At 37.8% G+C, this 22965-nt stretch overlaps 1 protein-coding gene across 35 annotated transcripts in view; it reads right to left on the bottom strand.

The window, feature by feature from the left end:
* TCF4 (transcription factor 4) overlaps positions 1 to 22965 on the bottom strand; it is a 373037-nt gene that overhangs the window by 177308 nt on the left and 172764 nt on the right. For 31 of the 35 annotated variants that reach the window (XM_003926049.4, XM_010336782.3, XM_003926050.4 and 28 more), the window contains one exon: positions 4881 to 4945. In XM_003926049.4, coding sequence (XP_003926098.1) covers positions 4881 to 4945 — 65 coding nt within the window. Of the gene's footprint in view, positions 1 to 2995; positions 3468 to 4880; positions 4946 to 5049; positions 5428 to 22965 lie in introns of those variants that run through there. The other 4 variants (XM_074383394.1, XM_074383396.1, XM_010336787.3 and 1 more) reach the window with 3 other exon arrangements.

Raw genomic sequence — 22965 nt, 5'->3', positions numbered from 1 at the left:
TTGCTATTCAGACCTTACACCCTCAAAATGGCTTCCAAAAGTGATGCTGAGGAAACAAACACTAGGTCATTGCAATTTTTGCCCTGCTAGGCACATGGTCCACATTCAAAATGAAACAGACATGGTCGCTGCCCTCCAGGAGTTTACAGAATCCTGTGGATATCAGCATGTAACACACACATAAAAATGATAGCAAATTTTAAAAAGCAAGACGAAGAGAAGCCAGGTGCTGAGGCCCTGCAAGGGAGAGCGTCCCAGGAAGGATGCATAGGAACCTCGACGGATGTGCTGAGCACTCAAAATAAACACTTAGGCATCAGAGCAAATTTAAAAAGCAATGTGTATTTCTGCTTGCGCAAGGCCTAAATTGTCAATTTCGTAATAGACAAAATAATTTTGTGCCATTTTCGCTTACATTCTATTTTGACTTTAGATAAGAAAAATTAAGAGGCCAAAAGTTTTAGAATTAAGTCATGTGTAATACCTACTGAATCAAAAATAAAAACAACAACACAAAGAAATGAATTCTGAAATGTGAAATTCATTTTGGAATCAACAACATGCTTAATTTCGACAAACCCAAAATAAGCAACCCTATGGGCAAACTAAGTCGCATATAAAGAAAATCCATTTTCTCCCTAGTCTCAAAGTTCCTGGAAATTAACAACAGTTCCCTAGATTAGGTCTAATTCTTAAATTCTATTAGTCATTTTAAGATCTAAACATCAAATAACTTTATCAGCATAGTCCTATTTGATTACTTGCCGAGGAAGAAAAAGAATTTGGATGAGGTTAAAACCTTGGACTTCACAAGAGAAAACAAGATACAGGCTGGGACACTCAGCTGTGGAATTCTTTATAAAGATTTCAAGGCATCTTGCTGATTTTCACCATATCACTAATTTTCACTGCCTTGTAAATGAGGTTCATATGCAATATATTTTCATGCCTTGAATAATCAAATTAATGCAAAGAGCCTAAAAGCATTTTCAAGGTCAGTAGTAATGCCATACGTTGAACACAAGTTATTAAAATAGAGTATATTTCTACAGAACATTCTAAGAAATGATAAAACCTAGCTGCGCATTAGAATAACCTGGGGAGTTGTCAGAAAAGCACAGGCCCAACTCGTAAGATTCTAATTTGATTGGTCTCAGGACCCAACTTTCTCTCTCTCTCTCTCTCTCTCTCTCTCTCTCTCTCTCTCTCTTTCTCTCTCTCTCTGTCTCTGTCTCTCTCTCTTTCTCTCTCTCTCTGTCTCTGTCTCTCTCTCACACACACACACATACACACACACACACACACACACACACACGCACTACTGATAATAAAAGCATGGCTTTAGACCTGTGCTATATCCCAGGAAGAAAATACAAACAATTCCTGATAATCAACTCTAAACTTCCATTTAAGGGGAGAACTAACAACAATCATTTGTTTTGATGTCATCACCTCATTCAAAAATATATATAGAGAGAGACTTCAGCAAAATTTATAAGTTTGCAAATCACCAGATATTCTATTCAAAGTAGCAAAAGAGGCCAAAAGCGAATGACATTTTTTTCCCTTCTGGCATTTGCAATGATGCCCATTAGGTATTAGCTATTGGCTACTACAGTGTAAAGGTTCGACCATCTTGCAAAAAACTTTATTCCCATTCATTTTTGTTTCTCTCAGACTTTCCATTAGAAATTTTCATTTTCTCTGCCAGTTAAAAGGGTATGAGGTTACAATCTGGCAAGAACACGTTAAGCTGGGTGTGATTTCTGTACCCCAATTTGATTTAAATTAATTTGGCCATATTTAGTAAGAACTCAAAAAAGTCCGTTTCTCTACTTTTGCTTATCTTTTGGTTCATTTTCTATACAATTTTAAAAGTCTCAAAAAGTCACCATGTTTATTTCTGATAATTTCACGTGGAAATGCATTAATGAAATAATATTATCCCATTACTATTTTTAATGAAAACAACTTAATTGCTAATAAAGAACCTACTGGCTTTCATTCTTCTGCTAAAATATATCCATTTTAAAAAGCACCATATATCAATCAGTATTAGTGTTAAATCCTTAAAAGAACTCTAATGGACATATGTCTATTTTTTAACTTGATGTATTTCTGAAACAATCCACACTGCACAATAATAATGTATTCCTCCAGGACAGCCCTTTACTACCTGTTGCTTGCCACCACTCTGTCTCTATGCCAAACAAAAGGCTATTGGGACTGGCATAAGCATGTTTCCATACAGCACTCCTCATCCCTTTAAGTCCATAGTTATAATAGTCCACTGTTATAAATGATAAAGCAGCTTTTGGAGCTCCTTAGGGCATACCATCTAAAGGTTTCCTATTCCGTATCTCAATCATGTAGTAAATAGAAGAAAAACAAAAGCCTCCCCTCCACGAGTCACTCACCTTGTCACACAGTGAGGAATCATTTCAGCTGTGATCTGCTATTTAGACTTGAAGCCCAAGATACCGAGATTTTGCCTTTCTCTTTGGTTTGCATAGCTGGTGTTGCAGACAGGGATTCAAACAACAACACGGCACAAGAGAAACTGATTCACTGGAAGACACACTATGGTCTGTTCTATTCTCAAATTTCACAGAAAGCAGAAATTCATACTCTGTACATTTTTCATCTTCAGCCCCTATTTCCCTCCGTCAGCAAATTTCCAGAATTTCACTTTTATTTATCCCTAAGTAATCACACTGTTTATGGAGATTGCTGCGACCACACTAAGCACAGAGATAGTCGACTCCTGCAAGACTCATAGCCACGAAGCACAAATTAAGAATGAAGGAATCTCCACACTCCACGGCTATATTATGAAGGCTTTTTAAGAAAAGCATATGCAGTCGTAGTGCTATATACAAAAGAATTTTCCTGGACATTACTGCCTTAAAACGAACCTCCCAAGGCCCAGAAATTCAGCCATCACATGCCAGTCCGTCCACCTATCTTCCACCCTCTGCCCCTTTCCACTTCTCACCTTGTGTTTGCACAAAAAAAAAAAAAAAAAAAAAAAAAAAATTAACTTCAGTTTCACCCGAGGGAAGTATTTCCCACAAACGGAGAAAGGAGGGTCTGTGTTCTGCACACACACAGACAGACTCACACGGTCTGGATGATGCTTTCACAAGTTAAGGGGCCTCACGCTTACTCAGCAGAGGAAATCTTTGTGTCTGTGAGGAATCACGCCAATTCCTATTAGTAAGAAAGGATACAGGGGCGAGGAAGCCTATTCTCTCAATGACCAGAAAAGGGGGCCCAGCGAAAACAGAGACCTCTGCCATGACCATCTGCAGAAAGGAAGGATGTTGTCAACTTTCTTCTCCCCAAAACTCTAATGACCTCCGCCTTGACCCTCAGAAACCAGACCCACAGGAACACGTTCTTCTGCAGGAACTGAGAGCTTTACACCAGAGACACAGCACTCAGAGGCTTGTCGCCCAGGCTATCTAGCCCGAACATTTGCACTCACATTCCAAAGATGTTTCCGTTGCACTGGAATGGCTGTAAATTTCTTTCCTGCAGAATTCTTTCCAAACAAACTGCCATGAACTGCACTCCGGCAGGAGCTCTTAACCAAGCACCGTTCACCTCAATGCAACAAATCTTTCAGATGCCGAATATGACTGAACTGGTGGCTGGGCCAAGGGAGTAAACTTTAAAAATGCAAATATATACAGGGAAAAAACAAACACACCAACCCACCAGAAGTCGTACCTTTTTCTATGTCTGATACATAAAGGAAACTTTCCTCATAGGCTCGATTTAATTACAAAAACAAAACTTTGCTTACATTTTTCAGGGGTATATTAAACGAGTTGTTTTAAAAAAATTCAAAATAGATTTTCCCCCCATAAAGAACATGAGAGAGTTGAGAGTTCAAGAGAGTAAGCATCCCCTTTCCAGCATGTTTTTAAAAATACATTCTGTTTGGGTGAATAATAAAAACGGTAGAGGGCTTTGAATATTAAAGAGGATTATTAAATTCCATCAAGAGTTTTCCAAAGTAAGAAACCAATGCACTTATAAAAAGGAAGTATAAATTAAAAAAAAAAAGATTTTAAATACATGATTAATACCGATACTGAACTGAAAAGAAAAGTATCTATAAAAACTCAATTGTCTTGAAACAAAGCTCACACTTTTAGCTATTGAAAGTATTTTTAGAAATGGGCTTTCTCTGGAGAGTTTAAAGTATACAAATGCAGAGTGCCCAGAGACACAAACACACACATGCTATACCTTTGTATTACACTGGCATTTTATTATTTAATTAAAGTACTCTTATTTTTCTAGCTCACGCATGCTTCCCTTGAGACGGCTTTGCTGTTAGCCTGCTGGCCTTGACTTCCAGCCAAAAACAATTCAGAAACAAAAAGGGACAACAAATCATATTTTCACAGACATTTTTATCCCTCAATCCAACCCTGTTTTCACACAACATCATACAGCCCCTATGAAAACTATAATTTAGGGCAATAGCCACCCGAAACCCAGGGTCTGACACATGACTCCGCGAAGTCTTTCCTGCGTAAGAAATTCTTAAGTTCTTAATTGCAAATAAACTCTTTTGATAGAACCACTTTCACCGACATTGCTGGTTTGCAAACAGTGCCACTGGTACCGGCTGATGGATTAAAAAATAAAAACAAGCCCAGGAATGTAGGTCTGATCCAGCAGCGATCTAAAGATGAGGTGTTTATTAGTTCTAAGCTCTGTGTTATTTCATTACTTAAAAAGAGAGCCATCATCTGACTTGCCAGCGCGTCTTTAGTGTCACAGTTTAAAATGCATCATCTAATTTAGAAAACAAAGTGATTTCCCAGGTTAATCCTCTCAACCCTCCAACAGAGATTCTCACTTACCTGGTGGCAACCCTGTAAGTTCGATTCTCTCCCATAAGATGAGTATGAGCCCCTTTCTGTTTTACCTGCCAAGAGAAACGACAAAAATGTGTAAATTATGTTTTTCCTTCAAAAAAAAAATCTCCTCCAGGTAACAGACATCTACTGCTCTTCCCCGATGTTTACATACGTAAAGTAGGCACTACTGGCAATGTATGCAAGCAAGAGAGGGAATAGCACTTCCTCACTCTGGCTATGATAAACTGAAAAAAAAATATCCTTCATTCCTATTCTTAGCCAAACTGCTCCACACTTCCAAAAACTGTCATTCCAATGGCCTCCACTTTCTCTAACAAACAAATTGTCACTCCTTATTTTCACTTTTCTCTCGCACAAAATTTAAACAATTTCATTTTTATTTACACAGCAGGCAAATTATCTATGTAATGACCCTAGCCTAGTAATTCCCATTGATTATATTGACACTTAATGGTGAGGCCAAAACTAATCAATCACAGGCTCTCCAGATGGTGAATTTAGCAAAGAAACTATTCAAAATTCTGAGTCTCTCTCTTTTTTAAAAACTCCCTTTCCCAGGAGTGAATCCCATCATGATCAAGATGATGATAGAATTTACATTTGAGAAACAGGGCTTTTGAAAAATTGCCTACACTGAACCCAGGTTCAGATTCTACCAAGAGACCCACAGGACAAGGGATCGTGGAATGTGAATGTCTTGTTCCAATTCTAACAACCCGATCTTCATCTGTAGACTGCTCTACAGAGATCTGTAGACCCTTCAATGCTATTGGCCACATGTAAGAATGAAATCAAGGGTGTTCATTTGTTTCTTTCAAAGTTTAGTCCCATTAATCATTAGGGAAGCTAATGAAATCACATCACAAGAGATCTAAGCAACAGAGTCCAGATAGTGACACGTGGAGAATCACTGTGGAAATCTGTCCATACCAAAACATTGAAAGGGGCTAAAAGCGGCAGGCAGGTGCCCAAGACCCCATCCCACTTAAGTCTGAAGGCTACTTCTTTCCTCAAGACTGGAGCTTTACCGTAATTATACGTGATACATAGGACTACACTATATTCTTTTTTCCAACGGGAAAACTCTCAACTTGTATTTTGAGAGGCTGAATCGATTTCTTTCTGAAGTTTACAACCCCCAAGTTTTCCCCTCTCAACTCAACACAAATGCTAAAAGTAACGGTAGTCTTTTCATCTTTTAGGTCAATGGCAATGGCAATGTTATCAGAGTACGCCTTCCTGGCACCACACAAAGAATGTATCTTTCATACATTTATATCAGTAAATTTTCTAACTGGTCAAAGGGTACCCTGTATGTAAGTCACTACATATATAAAATGGATGATGGTTTTCAAAGAAAGCCAAGCCTAAGTCTTAAAATTAACCCCCTGTTTCCCATCATTAACTTTTCTACCGATTTTAATGAACCTTAAAGTTGGGAAAAACACCTCCACGCCCATTTATGGTCCAGTGGTCGGTGCAAAGTATAAAATCAATGCCCATATCGGTTTCAATTTCAGTGAAACAAGACACCATCTCACAGACTGTCAGTCTTAGAAGATCTAAGAGAATAACTTCCACTGTATAAGGATTTTACACTGAAGAAAAGATACATTTATACTTGTATCAGCAGTGTGAATGGTCACACAGATATATTTACTCATCTGTGTACGTCAGATTTAAGCTACTTATACCCTTTAACCTCTCTCTACAAATATTACAAACAGAAAAGGCTCGACCTTTATGAGCTATCAAAGGACGTGTCTCCTTCCTTAAGCTCTTGCATCTAAGAATGCTTCAGTATCACCATTACATCCCTTACTTTGACGTAATATTCACTTGTTTAACAGGTAGATAGGAATGCAGGAAGGTAGGCAGGTGAGGACGCAGGTAGAAAGACAGAAAGATGGAAAAAGCGGAATTTGCTCTGACTTCCTAAGAGACTGACCATCTAGTGTCCTGTTTTGGTAATTTCTGAAAAATTGAAACGTAAAATACAGTTTGAGGAAGAAAAACCATCTATTTTTTTTCTCTAGAAGGAATTCCTGAAGCTATCCCCTGTAGAATTTCACCACCCAGCATTATTTCCCAACTCAACTCCAACACACAGTACTGGAGGGAGATTTTTCTGCCAGGATTTGCCTCACTTACACATACAGGTTGGGCTACTCCTTCCATTATTTAACAGCTACAAGGGCAGTGCAAACAGTAAGGATTTTAAAAGGAGAGACAGAATAAGAAGGAGAAAAAGAAAGAGAGGAAGAGTGGAATGCAGAGAGCAAGGGGTAGGAAAGAAAAGAGGGAGGAGGGAGGGGGAGGAGAAGAACACGAATTCACGCTAGAGCCCCCGAAGTACTCTTGGCTACATGGAACCCAGCATTCTTTACTATCATATCAGATACAGACTGCTTAATCTTAATTTTGCTTGTTAAAAAATATTTATCCAGATACAAAAATAAACCCACTGCAAATTACAAGTTGTCAGGGTTAAAAATCTACTCCTGTTTGTGTGGGGGAGGATAAGAGACCAGCATAGACATGAATCATTCTCAGTAATTTGAGTGTTTCCATGACATCAATGGGCACCCGTCCAGGACTCTGTCGAAGTCTGCGAGGTACCAAAGAGGCAGCACAGCCAGCAGGAGGCTGGGAGGTGGACTTTTTTTTTTTTTTTTTTTTTTTTTTTAAGGATTATGCTCCTTGTAAAGATTTCATCTGTAGCATCCACTTTTACCATCAAATAGATCGCTCCAGAGATCATGAGCGAACACATTTCATTCTGATAGTGTAAGCCTTTAACTTTATTACATCTTTTTGTTCCCAAATTCAACTATAAATCTGCCCTCAAAGCCAAAACCCCTGTTTGGGAGCAAAATAATCAGGGACTGTGGATAAAGCCCAAGCACCTTCTCAAACATAACATCGCGGTTCCTATCATTTTTTTTTTTTAAGATAAAAAGCAGCCATTTTAAAAGGACACCTCAGTTTCTAGAAAAGAAACTATCTTTTATATAAATAGTCCATTAAAAATTAGCTATGGTCTTGATGTTGATTTTCTGCTTAAAATTCACTTGGAACATTTGTTTCAGATAATAAAATTTTCAAGAGTGCTGATAACGTGTTTGAGTAGGATCCTTAAGTAACTATCTGTGCTCCTAAACACAAAAGCTCCTAAATATCTGTGTTTACTCTATGTCAGGAATGGATTTTTGTCACTTATACCAACTGGCTGGCGTGGACGGCCTCTTTCCTCCTTTCTCCGTTCTTCACCACCCACCACCCCCCATCCCCACAACCACAACGGGGCTTTGAAAGAGCTAAAGATTCTATTTTTCCAATATTTAAAAGAGATAGCAGTGATGAACAAACCCAGCGCGTTCACTGCGGAATTTTCGAGACAACCCTCCGGTACTAGAATGCGACAGCCGCTGCGGATATTTTTTGGCACAAAGACAATGGTGGCAGTGCCAAGCCCCATGGCTAAAACTACTCAAAAGAGGCATAAGGGGAGCATTAATCGCTCAAGTCTTTTACTGCATGGAGTACTGTTGTCCATATTTTTAAAACTAAAAGTACCCGTTAGTAACATTTGTCGTATGCCCATAAAGATGGGGTTGGGGTGGGAGGGGGGATTCTGAAATATATACCAGAAACAAATCTTGTCAGGCATTTGATTCATTTTTATACCTAAAAGGACCAAATGTTAAATTTTGCTGCTGGTGACGATTTGCCGTGCATGAAATGAATGATATGACCTAATGGAGAACACGAAGGGCTGAATGAAAGCAATAGAGAGGATTTCATAAACTAAGACGACATATTGGCTAAACAACTTTCTTCTGCAAAAATGATGTATACAAGGGAACATGTAATACTATGTCACAATTTTTTAAATTAAACAAGGAAAACGCTGTAAATGAGCAGACACAACATCCGTCAATCAATCCTTCTGGAGACAAAGGACATCAACATGCAGCCCCGTCTAGAGAACAAGTCGGCATCTCCAGTGAGCAAACAGTCCAGAAAGTCAACATGTGTTCTGTCCAAATCGAATCCGTCCGCTGCTAAAGCCTATATTTAAATTTGATTATTAAAAATGGCACCAAATGGCAATCGATAAAGAATGCACTTGCTTCCCCTGCCCCGGAAAAACTAATATGAGCAGGAAATACAAGCAACTTCCATTTAAAAGAAAAAGTCAATATTTTTGCTGATCTGTTCAACCATCTTTTACCGTGCTGTCCCAAGAAGGAGGAGGAAATTTTGCTTTTTATTTGGGGGTGATACGGTTAACAAATGGCTATAGAATTTCATATTGAATATTTTTATATTCTTATATTATCAGCCATTTGACTTCCAATTTTTCTTCCAATATATCCATGGTGTCCTACTGTAAGGGAATTGGGTGACAATGAAAATATTACATGAAGGGGGAAAAAATGATCTCATAAATCTATTCCACTCATAGAAATAAGAAGGATCACCTTTGGTAGATTACTGCCCTTGGATACACATGACAGTTCTAAGCCACATGGAAAGAGCTAGAGACAGACAAGCAACTTATCAATAAAATAATTTCTAGAGATAAGCTCTGACAGAGATGATCCCTCTGGTGGTTGACCAGTAGGATAATAACAGGGTCATGTTTGGCTGTGCAGCCTTTCATTTGTAAAATGCCACTTCAAAAATTATACATAAATAGTAGGTGTTTCACCCACCGCTGAAATAGATGCATCTATACGGGAGAATATATCATCCTGTGAAAAGCCTTGATGAAAAATTATCTGATGCTGCAGGACAATACCAAGCAAGGCTGTTTCACTGTTAATCCTCATTCTGGGAACTAAAGAATGAGCCTTTTGTTTCCTGGCATCAGACTAGGGAACTCATCATAAACATGTTTGACTCAGAATAAATTTCTGCCCCCATCCCCAGTCCCATCCCATCTCTGATTACTCATGAATTTATATATATATACAGAGAGAGAGAGAGAGAGAGAGAGAGAGAGAGAGAGAGAGAGAAAGGACTAGTTCATTAAACAATGACTGAAATTTTTAGTAGTTCTGAACATACACGAGGTTATTATTTACAGTCCTTCATCGCTCCCATACCTGCCTTTTCATTCCCTGTCCAAAGAAGAATAGCTGTGTCTTTCTCATGTGTTAAGCACTGCTCAAACAGCTCTACATAAAATGACTCATTCAATCTGTACAACCACCTCATAAGGCAGGTAATACAAATGCCATTTTGCAGATGAGGAAACTGAGATCTAGAAAATCACCCACAGGCCACACAGGTGCAAGTGACAGAGCCAGTGTTCAAACCCTGGTAGTTTGTTTGCCCAGGCTGTGCTCTTAGCACTATGCTATGCTGCTGGTGTTTAAACCCTGGGGGGAAAAAAGTATAAATAAACTAGAGGCCCGACACTGAAGGCTTTCAAATCCCAGAGCTCAAAACACTCATGAATTTGATATGAAATTAATGAAAGTGTCTTATAGGCGATGATAATTTACATTTACATGGTGTTTTATTCCTAAAAGGTCTCTAGGTATTTTATAGCTGCACAAGTGATACACATGGATTCTGTGACATCTTACAATAAACTGCCACCAGCAACTAATTAACAAAAACATGGCAGAAAACTGCATTTCTACACATTCTCCATGTGAAGACTATGTCTTTGTATTAAGATGTACAGAAGAGTAAAAGTAAAAAATATAATTCTAATAAAAGACAACCCAGCATCACTCAGTGTCATCTGTAGAACAGTAATCCCACAACAGGTTCCAAAAACCAAAAGGGAGACTAATCAAAAGAATCTACGAACTGCTGCAAGCTATTTCCTCCCCCACTCAACAAATTTACCTTGTATCTTAGCATGTTAAAGGCTCTGAGAAGTACTGCAGTTAAGACATTTAATTCAGGGTTTTCAATGAGATGGGGTCTCACTATGTTGCCCAGGGTGCTCTCAAACTCCTAGGGTCAAGGATCCTTCTGCACTGGTCTCCAGAGGAACTGGGATCACAGGCAGGAGACATTGTACTTGGTTTTCAATTTAGTTTTATACAAGGTTTCCTAAACTGACTTGAGCATACATGCCTGTCTCCATCATTTTTGTGTGTATCTATTAATACAATTCCTGATGACCTTTAAGAACTACTATTATTTAAAACTTAACACTAAGAATATATCAGGTTACAATATATTTGTAGTTTTCCATCAGATAAAAGTTGCAGGTTCAAAAATTAAAATTTTATTTTATTTAAATTGATAGGAAAACATTTTAACTATTTATTTAGTGGTTTCTATTGGCTTATCTTTCTCACAGTAATCTGTGGCCACACAGGTTAACTTCATTGTTCTGACTAGCTAGTCAACTTTAACTACTCCTGATCCCAGTTTGCAGGTGACAGTCTGGGTTTACAAAAAAGCGGAAGCTGACATTATTCCTTTGATTTTGAAAATTTCAGAGAAGAGCACTGGTTCTCCCCTACAGAATCTTACTATACGGGGACAACTCTGCCTTCATCCACAGTCGTTTAAAAATCTAAATGTAAAATAAATTTTGTGCTAAAAGAATTACAACTCCATTCCAGCAAATAAACTAGTCATCCTACAACCTAGGAAATCCTCTTCCTCCCCTTCTTCCTAAACTGAGACTATAAAGGCAAATGGGGAAAAGGTAACTAACTAGGCACATAGCTTGCATGTATCAAGGGATAATGAAAACCAGGCAGTAAACCATTTTTTCTGGAAAAGACTAGCATTAACCCTCTCTTTTGCTGATGTTATTTTAGTCCTAAAAATAGAAGACTCAGTAATGGCCTATAGCTCTGATCCCACTGGAAACTGTGAATTCTGGCTGCATTTCATCACAGGTTCACCTCATCTCATCTAGGCACTGCGCTGCCTTTAAAACAGCGTGGGTACCGAAATCCCAGATAGTATCTTAAGGTGCCACCAAAACTCTTAACTTTAGGGCTCTGCCTAAGTGAAGAATTTCAGATTCTCTATTCAATTCTCCATAAAGCACTTACATTTGTAAAGCACTATCCAGCCTGCAAATTTAACTTACATTATTTTTACACACACTAAAACCTCATTAAATGGACTTTTCAGTCCACGTTTTTATAGATGAAGTCACTAAAATTAAGGGTAACCAGCTCATATAGTTATAAAGGCTGTACAGATACTAAGGGTGAAGTTAGCACACAGACCTCCAGTTCCAGGACCAAGGCTCTTTCTCACAATAGGCCATCTCTGTTTGGCATTTTCCAGATGTATTAATATCATTACTTACTGTAGCAACAGCATTGCCTTTTCACTACTGTAATCCTCTCCCCAAATAATTTAAACTCAATTCATAAAGTCAGAGAGTTTGCAAGTTCCTTGATGGATGAAAATGTCCGAATTGACAAGCACTTTGAGTGAACGCCCTCCGGTCCATCAAAAACTACCTTTTCAATACAGAATAAAAATACTGTCCTAGATGATACCACATGGCCCAGACAAGAACAGCCAAAATCAGCCCCTCACTTGGCATCCTGCTTAGGAGAAGTACACACATTATCAAATTAAAGCACATGAGTTTTATGCTTGATTTTCCGAATGCAGGAAAATCTTTCATTGAAAATAACACTAATTCCACAGAGTGTGCAATTAATCAACATAATCATGGGGATAACTTAGCTGTTTGGGGAGGTGTGTCAAATAACTCTTTAAGGCCACTAAAGTACCACTTGAACCACCAAAGTAATGATTTTCTGAATCAGCAATTTGTACAAGGGTCCCCTAGAGACCTGAAGGACTAAGGGCAACCCTGAAATCACTCAACTTACTTCTAATGAGTAACTTACCATTGGTTTTATGTGAATAATATCTTCACAGTGATGCCTACCCTATCTTATATTTTTACTGCAGTTTGAGTGCATGATAATTGGATATAGCCAAAGCAATTAAGGACTTGTGTGGTCTTGGAAAAACAAAACAGCATATGCATTTGAAAGCTTATTTTTTATTCAAAAGAACATAATAGTTTTTCATATAAAAATGAGAAAAGCTCATCTTGCAATACATGCTAAAGGTGTCAAAAGCAAGCAGAAATAAAATACTTTCACTGTATTTTTAGGCAGAAGGGAAGACTCACAATGAGGTGACGAGTGTGGAGAAAAGCAGTTTCCTCAAATTCAGATGATGGCTAAGAAACGTTGCTGATCAGGAGAATCATCAGCAAGAGTTTTCTCAAAAACAGATTCCTGGGTTCTTTTCTCCATGGTACCTGAATTCAGTAAAGTCTGGCATTCTCTCTCTCTCTCTCTCTCTCTCTCTCTCTCTCTCTCTCTCTCTCTCCTTTTTTTCTTTTTGAGATACAGTCTCACTCTGTTGCCCAGGCTGGAGTACAGTGGCATGTGATCTTGACTCACAGCAACCTCCACCTCCTGGGTTCAAGTGATTCTCCTACCTCAGCCTCCTAAGTAGCTGGGATTACAGGTACGTGTTACCAAACCCTGTCAATTTTTTATATTTTTAGTAGAGATGACATTTCACCACCTTGGTCGGGCTGGTCGTGAACTCCTGACCTCAAGTGATCCACCTACCTCAGCCTCACAAAGTGATAGGATTACAGATGTCAGTCACTGCGCCCAGTAGATTTTTTTTTAAAAATAAATAAAATTTCACTGGTTATTCTGACAAGCCAGGGATAAAAGCAAATAATTAAAGTAATAGGCACAGCTCTACAGGTTACGTTAGCTAAAACTCCAAGAGACCTGGTAACATGGTGGATAACAAAAAGTAGATTACTACTAGCACCAACCTATTTAAGCAGATATTTTTTAAGACAAGCAATTGTTGATCCCCAGGGTCATTTCAGACAGTCCATTGCATGAGTTAGAGAACCCTTTTTCTGGCAGCACGCTAGGCCTTTAAATGTGCTCATCTCCACTAATGAAGGCTGGTTGTTTTAACGAAATCAATTTTACATTGCCAAATCGACTCCCCTAATAAACAAGAGTATCCCAAAATATGAGAATCCTGGAGTTTTGTTAAGGCAGCTCCTCATGATCAGACCCACTGGCCCACTGCTCTGAAAGCATCTCTCTTCTATCTCAAGAGTCGAAATCATCTTTAGAATCCAGGATCAAACTCTAGAGAACCTGACCTGGTTCGTTCATTGAAAAGGGTCCTTCTACCCACGCACTGACTGTCCACATTCTGTGGAGGCATGACAAGTCCACAGTGAGGGAGAGAATCCAGTCCTTTTCCTCACATTGGAGGAGATAGGTGACATTTCTGGCCGAATGTAATAGAGACAACATCATCTGGGCAAGACTTTGATGCCTGGTTAAATATTTCGGAATTTATTGGCAAATTTTAAGAAAATCAGCCGCCGCATTTCACCACACAAATCACTTTTTAATCATAAATTATTTGCTGCTCATTTAACTGAATGTTCCACCAGAGTCTTAGCAACAGTAAATGTAAAAGATAAAAATGATAAAACTCTAAATAAACCACAGTGGGATGGAAAAGAGAGGGAAAGGTTTAGTATTATGTTTGGTATAGTCTACATAGGCAATTAGTTTTCTATATAGAGAAATTATGTGTTTTAGAACCATGGTACAGAGGTGATGGCCTTAATTTTCAAGCTAAGTTTACAACGAACAAGAATACAACAATGTTCATATCTTAAACCACATACATTGGATATGATACTCAAAACTATATAAAAATAAAAAGAACAGGGGACCATGACGTTACATATGGTAGACAGACATGTATGGTACATATACATACATATACACACATATGTGACATTTTTAACCCCAGACAGGAGATACTCCAACTGCCATTTGTATATGTAGCTGTAATATATTAAATGATAATTTCTCTAGCCTTAGCACTGAATACAATTGGCCTATACCCCCTAAACATGCACTACTGAGAGAAACTGGAGGGGAGTGGGAGGAACAGCCCAGAATTCAAAACACATTCCAAGGAAGACAAAGCGTAGGAAGATTGCTAACCATTCTATTTATAGAAGAATGATGTTTTCCAGCCAAGCCTGCTCTTCAAGATCAACTTCAAGAGAATGGGCCCATAATAATGACCAAACTGCCCGATACGCAGGGCCACACTCCCCAGAGTCCAACCAGCCTGCGGCACTACTTTTTGTTCAAGGAAGGGGAAGGTTGGTAGACGAATGGTCCCATGCTGCAATGTTTCAGAGAAGTCTTCCAGTGACTGAAACTAGGAGCGTGACTCAATCCAGATAGGAAGGTGGGGTGCACAGGAAGGAAGAGGAGAGGCAGAGGGAAGGATGAGCAGGGAGGAGACAGAGAAATGAGAAAGAAGACAAGGAGCAGACAGAAGAATGAGCTCATCCTATCAAAAGTATGCAAAAAAAAAAATAAAATGCATTACATAGAATATGTTTACAGATGGCAATTTTAAATCCTGAAACCTGCAAAAATTATCATCTGAATAGTGGTGGATGAAGCCTAAAAAATAACATAGGAAAATTAATATTTGTTAGGTCCTTTCTGAGTACCATGTGCTGAATGATACTCAGAAAGAGAGGCAACAATCAACATTGTTGTCAAGGAGGTAAGAGTTTAGATGACTAAAATACCAGGAGTAACACACTGCTGTCCATCAGTGAAGGGCCATAATGGGAACACAGAGAAGCACCAAGAAAGAATGCCTGATACAACCTCACTGAAGACGAGGGGTAAAAGGAGCAACATGTATGTGAGATTTTAGGCACGATGGCATTCTAACAGAGGTAATAAGGACTTAATATTTGTTAGAATGCAATTCTTAGTTACTTGACAATGTTAAAATAACACGAATCAGTAAAAAATGTATATAATATATCCCAAACAAACTTTGAATCTAAAATTGCAAAGAGAAAAAACGGGAAGGAAGAAAAAAAAAATAGATGACATTTCTGCCCTGCTCTTCCCCAGCTCTAAGCTCTTTGATCACTCCGTGGTTGGTTTGGAAGTTTTTATGGCTTCTGCCTACAAATTAGAGAAATTTGCAATGTAAGTCAAAAGAACTGTAAAAATCTAAACTGCCTTATCTGTACAACAAATACCAAACTGACTCAATCAAGTCACTTAATTTCAGAGACACGTAGAAATCACTTACAGAAACTAAATTTATTATAAAGACTTTGATGGAGCCTTGTCAACAAAAGCTGTTGCCATTTTTAAAAGACACACTCATTACACAGAACCCTGGCCTTCACTACCAGGACCCAAGGATGCTCTCCACCCAGGCGACGGCAGAGGGGCTGGCGCTTTTCCTCTATAACAGCCCTTGTATAGTTCAGTCCAGTGTCCTGGAGGTAAAGAGACCATCAGTGATTTGTTCCTTTAACATCTCACATTCTATAAACAACAACTACAAAAGCAAAACAAAACAATAAAGATTTTACTCAAACTACCATTCTCAATGTCTGCCAGTGAGCACAGCTTAAATCAGTTTGCAAGGAAACCAAAAATGCCTTTATAAAGCATTACGATGTAAATATACTCATTTTCCTTGGTGAAGCAAGAGAAAACTATCAAACAACTGTAACAGGGATTTTTTTTTACTAGGGTTCATCTACCACATCCATTACAGACAAGCAGTCGTATTTCAAAATTTTAGTAGTTTATCTATCCCCTTTTAAGTTCCATTCCCAACTTAGTCCAACAAGAATACTTCTCTTCTCACTCATAAGTGGGAGTTCAACAATGAGAACACATGGACACAGGGAGGGGAACATCACACACCGGGGCCTGTCGACGGGTGGGGAGGGATGGGGGCTGGGGGAGGGATAGCATTAGAAGAAATGCCTAATATAGGTGCTGGGTTGATGGGTGCAGCAAACCACCATGGCATGTGTATATCTATGTAACAAATCTGCACGTTCTGTACATGTACCCCAGAACTTAAAGTATAATAATAAAAAAGAATACTTCTCAAATATAATCAAGCCAAGGGGAATATGAAAGCAATGGAAATACGGTTAACTGTGATCTGCAATCAACCCCCTAAAAAACTCAAGTATTACATATGTTGCATGTTACCTGAAGTATCAGGACTATCTATTTAGCAAAAACACACCCAAAACAAAAACCTCACTTTTATTTCCAAATAAAAATAAATTAACTGCCATGCTCAGTATTAAGCTACAACTTTATCATCAGGGTAACAATCTAATCAGTTGTATAAAAATGAAATGAAACAAAACAAAAAACAAAAAAAAACCCAACCTTGAAAAGTAAAAGTACAAATCTCACACATCAGTCAGTTTCTATCTGAGCAGCCAGCAGAGGGCGCACATGCCCCAACAAGAGACTGCTATGGCCAGGCACTCCCCAAACTTACTTAGTACTAAGTCTCACCAAATCTCTACCGGGGAGGAGGGGTACAGTCAGCCGATGCGTGACATTAATAAAACTAACGTGCTCAATTTAGGATCAGTAAGAAATACAGACAAGTACTCTTTAGTATTGAATGCTGACTTTGCCAGAGATTTCTTAGCTGCTGGATGGAAAGTTGTTCATTAAAAAATTTGTACAGAAATGAGCTTCTGTCAGGTTTCCAGGCCAACTGTAGTTTTTATTGACCTATCTAAACTATATGAGGACTTATTTATAATGCATGAATATACAGAATTAAATTAAACATTAAATTTCTAACATAATTAACAGTTTTGTTGAGTATACTGAATTAACCTTAGCAAAGTATCTTTTAGCATGTGTATATGTGTGTTTTATATAAATCTATTAATTAACTTTTGCAACCCTAGAGCAATCAAATATGTACCATTTAATGGATAAATTAAGATACACAATTTCCTTATTTGCGCTTGATTGATTACTTGTAAATGGTCGATTCTGTGTCTCTAAAACACAGTATTTGCTTTGGGGTTACAGTAGGTTATACCAGAAGAGTACATCACAGCTATGAATGTGCACATACATATAGGTAGGGCACTGTTCATTCTTTTAAAGAAGTTTTCCTATAAATGCGAAAGTCTCCAATTCTTCCTACTGCGTTCCAAGCTTGTTGAAACAAAAGCACAGATTGAAAAAAAATTAGTTCATGAAAGCACCAAATTAAAATGAACAAAAAAAGCTAATTACTTACCTTTACAGATAAAAATGAAATAATCCACAACACATTCAATCTCTAATTTCAAATAGGTTAGAGTGAACGGAGGGTCTGCCCCCTAAGTTTCAAGCTAGAAAGCATGGTAGGATAATTAGCTGCCACTGTCCCTCTACCTAAAAGATCATTTCACTCGATCTTAGCCAAAAGGCTGAGAAGCGATTCCTAAATGACCATTTCAACCTCACCTCTCTATTCACCTAACAAAAACAATAAAACCAAGTAACATCTCCATCATAATATATATACATATATATATATATATATATACACACATATATATATATATATAAGCATTCTTCATAAACTTCAGAGAACTTAATTTACAACATCTAAAAACCAGGTGGCCTATGCTACATGTAGGTCACAATAAATAATACGCCTCCTTTGGCCAATGTGGCTACACCATTTCTAAGTTAAAATGACGATGTTTCATTATTCCTAAGCTTTCAGTTCTCAATTGTTTGCACAATCTGTTAAGTCCAGGGAAATTTAAATGATTCTGACATGCAGCCTGCTAAGGCCAGTGACAGGGATAATGCCTCTTTACGTGGGTAAAATGTTGTGGCATATAGGTCACTCTCTTAAGGGGAATCAACTGTGTGTCTCTTCTTTGCATTTCCACCACAATCCTTCATCCTGCAGCCTGGAGCTGAGAGTGAAATGCAAGAAAGGAGCCGAGTGCTCAAAGCAAAAATCTGCTTCCAGGACAATCCATTATATCTGACAAGTTAAATGTTCCATGGTAGGCCATATGGCACCAGAGTAGGCCCGACGATGGAAGAGGGGAACTCAGCAAATGCATCACAATTAAGGAGTTTGGCTACAGACTTTACTTTGAATTACTTATTTTTTTTTATCAAAGTTTAAATGCAATCCCCCATATTTTCAACAGAATCCCTGTGATAAGACCGTTTTTCAACAAGCGCCACAAATCCTTTTCTCATCCCATGTCTGTGGGCACTTAAATCTATAGGTTAAGGTAGACATGGTCATTTTTACCAAATGGAGTTTCAAAGAAGAGGACCTGTAGCCACATTTTTTAAATGTCTTCAAGACAAATAATATGTAAGCCCTATCTGCTCACTAGATTAAGGTATTTAAATGAAAGTGATCATTAGATTAGGGCATTTCAATAAACTGATAGAACATTAAGTGAAACTGGTTTTCATTATGAAGTCTAAGAAAATCTTAGAAGCTGTACAGTCAGAACTGACATACTCCTGCTTCTTCTATGGTTTACTTATTATCTATCAAATGAATGAATGGACTGGACTGACTCTGTTGAATTTATCTTCTCCTAGCATGGCACCAAAAGGAAACTCTGTACATCCTGCTAATACCGTGTCCCAGAGACAAGTTTTATAAGCTCCCTAAGATAGTCTGATGATTAAAACTGAGCTGCCTATAGTAATATTTGTCATTAGGGACAGTGTAATGTAAAGATCTGTACTTCATCAAGATATGCACTTATTACATTAAGGCAGGGGAAGATGAAATTGATAAAATCACTGAAATAGTTAATATTATGCTATACCATGTTATCTTTCTTTTCAATTAAAAACAAATGTTTTTACTTTTCCCACAGAATTCTCAGGGAGAACTGTAGCTATAATAAAAGAGTTTTCAGTAGAAGTATCCAAACATAAAACTGAATAGAAATATCCAAATTCATCTGCTCCAATGGCAATTTTATCAATTCCTTTCCTTCCTGAGGATGATTTTCTTGAGCAAATTTATGTGTGTGTGTGTGTGTGTGTGTGTGTGTGTGTGTGTGTGCAGTAATAGGTACATTCTAAACAATAATGATTATCGTTTAAGTATTCACACTGGTTTGCAAACATGAAATTCATAATGATTAAGAGAAACATGCATGCATTTTTCCAAAAGAGAAGATGCTGAGGCTCATTTCGCTAAACTATTTTCACTCTCTATTTCTCCAGAGGGTCACTATTTCCCTCAAATGCACCCGCTTCTGCCTTAATTAAGGATAACATTGTTTCAGTGAGCCTGTATATTCTTTATAAGAATGAGTCATTTTGCTTTATGTTGAAACTTATGAACGGATTTTTTTTCTGGTGGTCTTAATGTTATCATGTTAACAATCTAATGTAGTAGTATATTTGCATCTCCCTTATTTTTAAATATGAGATGATTTACTGCAATATAAAAGATGGTGTATGGGGTATGAATTGGTCATTTGCATTCCGTATTAACAATTAATTTTAACAACGATTATGACTCCTTATATTTTATTAAGTGCTTTTCAACATACATGCTCATATGAGCTTCATATTATAATCCTGTTAGGTAGATATCATAATAATTATCATTTATACTTTCACTCTGGATATGAGAAAATGGAGACTCAGTGGTTAATTCATTTGCCTTAAGAGCACACAACTACGAAAGAGAAGAGCCACATCTCATGCCCAGGCCTACCTAAATGTCAGCATTACATTTGTCATGCCAGACTTGAGGAAGTATGACCATTAAAAAGACACAGCATTACTTAAGTGCAAGTGTATAGATTATACACTTTTACTTTTTATCTAAGAAAAGTAGCTAAATTTTTTGGTATTGTGTTAGTGCCCAGTTTGAAAAAGGATATATACCTGGCACATAATCACACTTGCCCACACACACACACATACATACATACACATTTATAAAATGTAGCCACAGACACCTCAGCACCAACAGAGTGCATTGGGCCACTGTGTACTGTAGATCCTATTTCTGTGTATCCAGATCCACACTTTTATTACTAATTAAAATGTCCAGATGGTGAAATAACACCTGATCCGAGGGGCTTTTAAGTACAGTAATTGTCAATGCTCAACTCCTACCTTGTGAACAAATCAGAAACCTTGGCCAACACTGAGTTTTATATACACTGTTTCCAAACCATCAGTAAAATGTAGTTAAAACTTTCATAATGTGAACAGAAAATGCTTACATTAAATTCTTTAGCATAAAAAAAAAAGTAAGATCTGACATTCAAATCATTACCTCTGTAAGAAGGCCTAGGGACTCCAACAAAAGGAATGTTCTATCATAGCAATACAATTGGGTTTTATCAACAAAAAATCTACAGTAGAGGGAAGGAATGACGTTAGAGCTATTCAACATCCCACCATTTCATGAGGCCCTTTCTTCACATCTTTTGTTTTGTAGGTTCACCAAATAATAAACAATTAATTTTTAAAATACATTTTGTCGTTTCAAGTGTTTTTACATTTTAATATACAGATACAGATCTTAATCATAAAGTAAAACCTTTATTTTCTTAGAGTGGTTTTAAAGATACAGATTCAAGCGTGACCTCTGAAATTCAGGTTAGGCAATGGCTCATGAATAATATACTTAGGGAAATTACAAATGCTTTTAAAATGTGTAAGCAGTTACTTCCTAATCCTGAGTGGATTCTTTTTTCTCAAGCAAACATTTTTGCAAATATTTAGGTTGCTTTGATACGCAAATGTTCTCCCAAACATTTCCACCAGCCAGCCACTGAAATCTCTCCACAGACCCCAACCAATGGGAAAGTTTGCAAGAGAAATATGAGAAGCAACTGAAGGGGAATATACTGGCAGGAACACTGGCTTCACTGCCCACAAACAAATGTTGATTTTGTTGCAACACCTGAAACAAAACCTTTGGGTGTCTTAGGGGAACACCTCCTTTAAAATTCTCAGTCATGGGGCTGTAATTCTCATTGACTGGGCACTATATTCTAGGGAGGGTAAAACTGATGACGCACAGGTTTCCTATTTCAGAGTTCAATAACTCCAGTAAATGTGGCTTGCTGCTGGACAGTGAAAATCCCATCACGTTAAAAAGAAAATGCCCACAGGAATTAGCAAGTGCAAAACAGGAAACAGAAAAGCAGCAAATAATGTCATGACCAAGATCCCAAGCCTTACAGGTGTAATAGTAGGACAACATTTTCAAAAATGTTCCCCTGAAGGAATATGCCTGGGGAGAAGATGTCTCTAAAGTCATCTTTATCATCAACTCAAGAAATAATTCATGAAAATGAAGGTTTTCTAGAAATAAAAACAAGAAGATAGCACATTCAAATCTTGTCAACACAGCATGGTTACAATTATTATATGTAAAAACAACCTCCAATACTCCCTTTCCCTTCCACACTCTACTCCAAAAACATCCTCTAAACCTGCTTTTACAAATAATGGGATTCCTTGATCACGGGACAACAAATCATCCTGAAGTTTTTCTCTAGTTTACTCAGTCACATAAGCCACCAGAGGCTAACCACACGGACACAGCAGCAAGCCCCAGGATGCCGGTTGCTAATGCCATGCTAGGCATTACTTGGGAAGTTATGAGTTGGTACATACATCTGTGAATTTGGTGGGAGGAGAAAACTAACAGTGAATTTATCAAAGCCAGTGGAACGTTCACCATCATAAAATTACCAGGATCTGCTTCTCGGCGACCAACCTGCTTTTTCACTTCTGCCATCACTTCCTCATTTACACATATTAGAAGTGGTCAAAGATTTCATCAGATGTGGTTTTGACAATAACAGCAAAGTGCCTAAAGCCACAGATTTTAAATGAGCCCCAAATTCAGATTTGGGGGGAAAAAAGAGCCAATCACAGCAGGAAGTGCTTTAAAAGAAAAAAAAGAAAAAAGAAACATTATCTTGAGCAGTTACTCTGCACTTAGTTGTACTGTGTGAAAAGAAAATAAAAAAGCTCTATAAAATGTCAGAATTAACCTATCGTTTCAGATTGCTTACAGGTGAAATTCTACCATCTGGATGGGCAGTTTGCCCACATAAAAAAGAAATAAACTAAAAGAAAAAAAAGTAGAACCTTCTTTTGCCTGCTATTTTACCACAATAGATTTTACAGGAGAGAGGACAGAGCCACCA

Source organism: Saimiri boliviensis, chromosome 13 (assembly GCF_048565385.1).
Source record: "Saimiri boliviensis isolate mSaiBol1 chromosome 13, mSaiBol1.pri, whole genome shotgun sequence".
In the NCBI taxonomy this organism is placed as follows: domain Eukaryota; kingdom Metazoa; phylum Chordata; class Mammalia; order Primates; family Cebidae; genus Saimiri; species Saimiri boliviensis.
The sequence above is the reverse complement of the archived record's forward strand: the minus strand, read 5'-3'. Positions and strand labels throughout refer to the sequence as shown.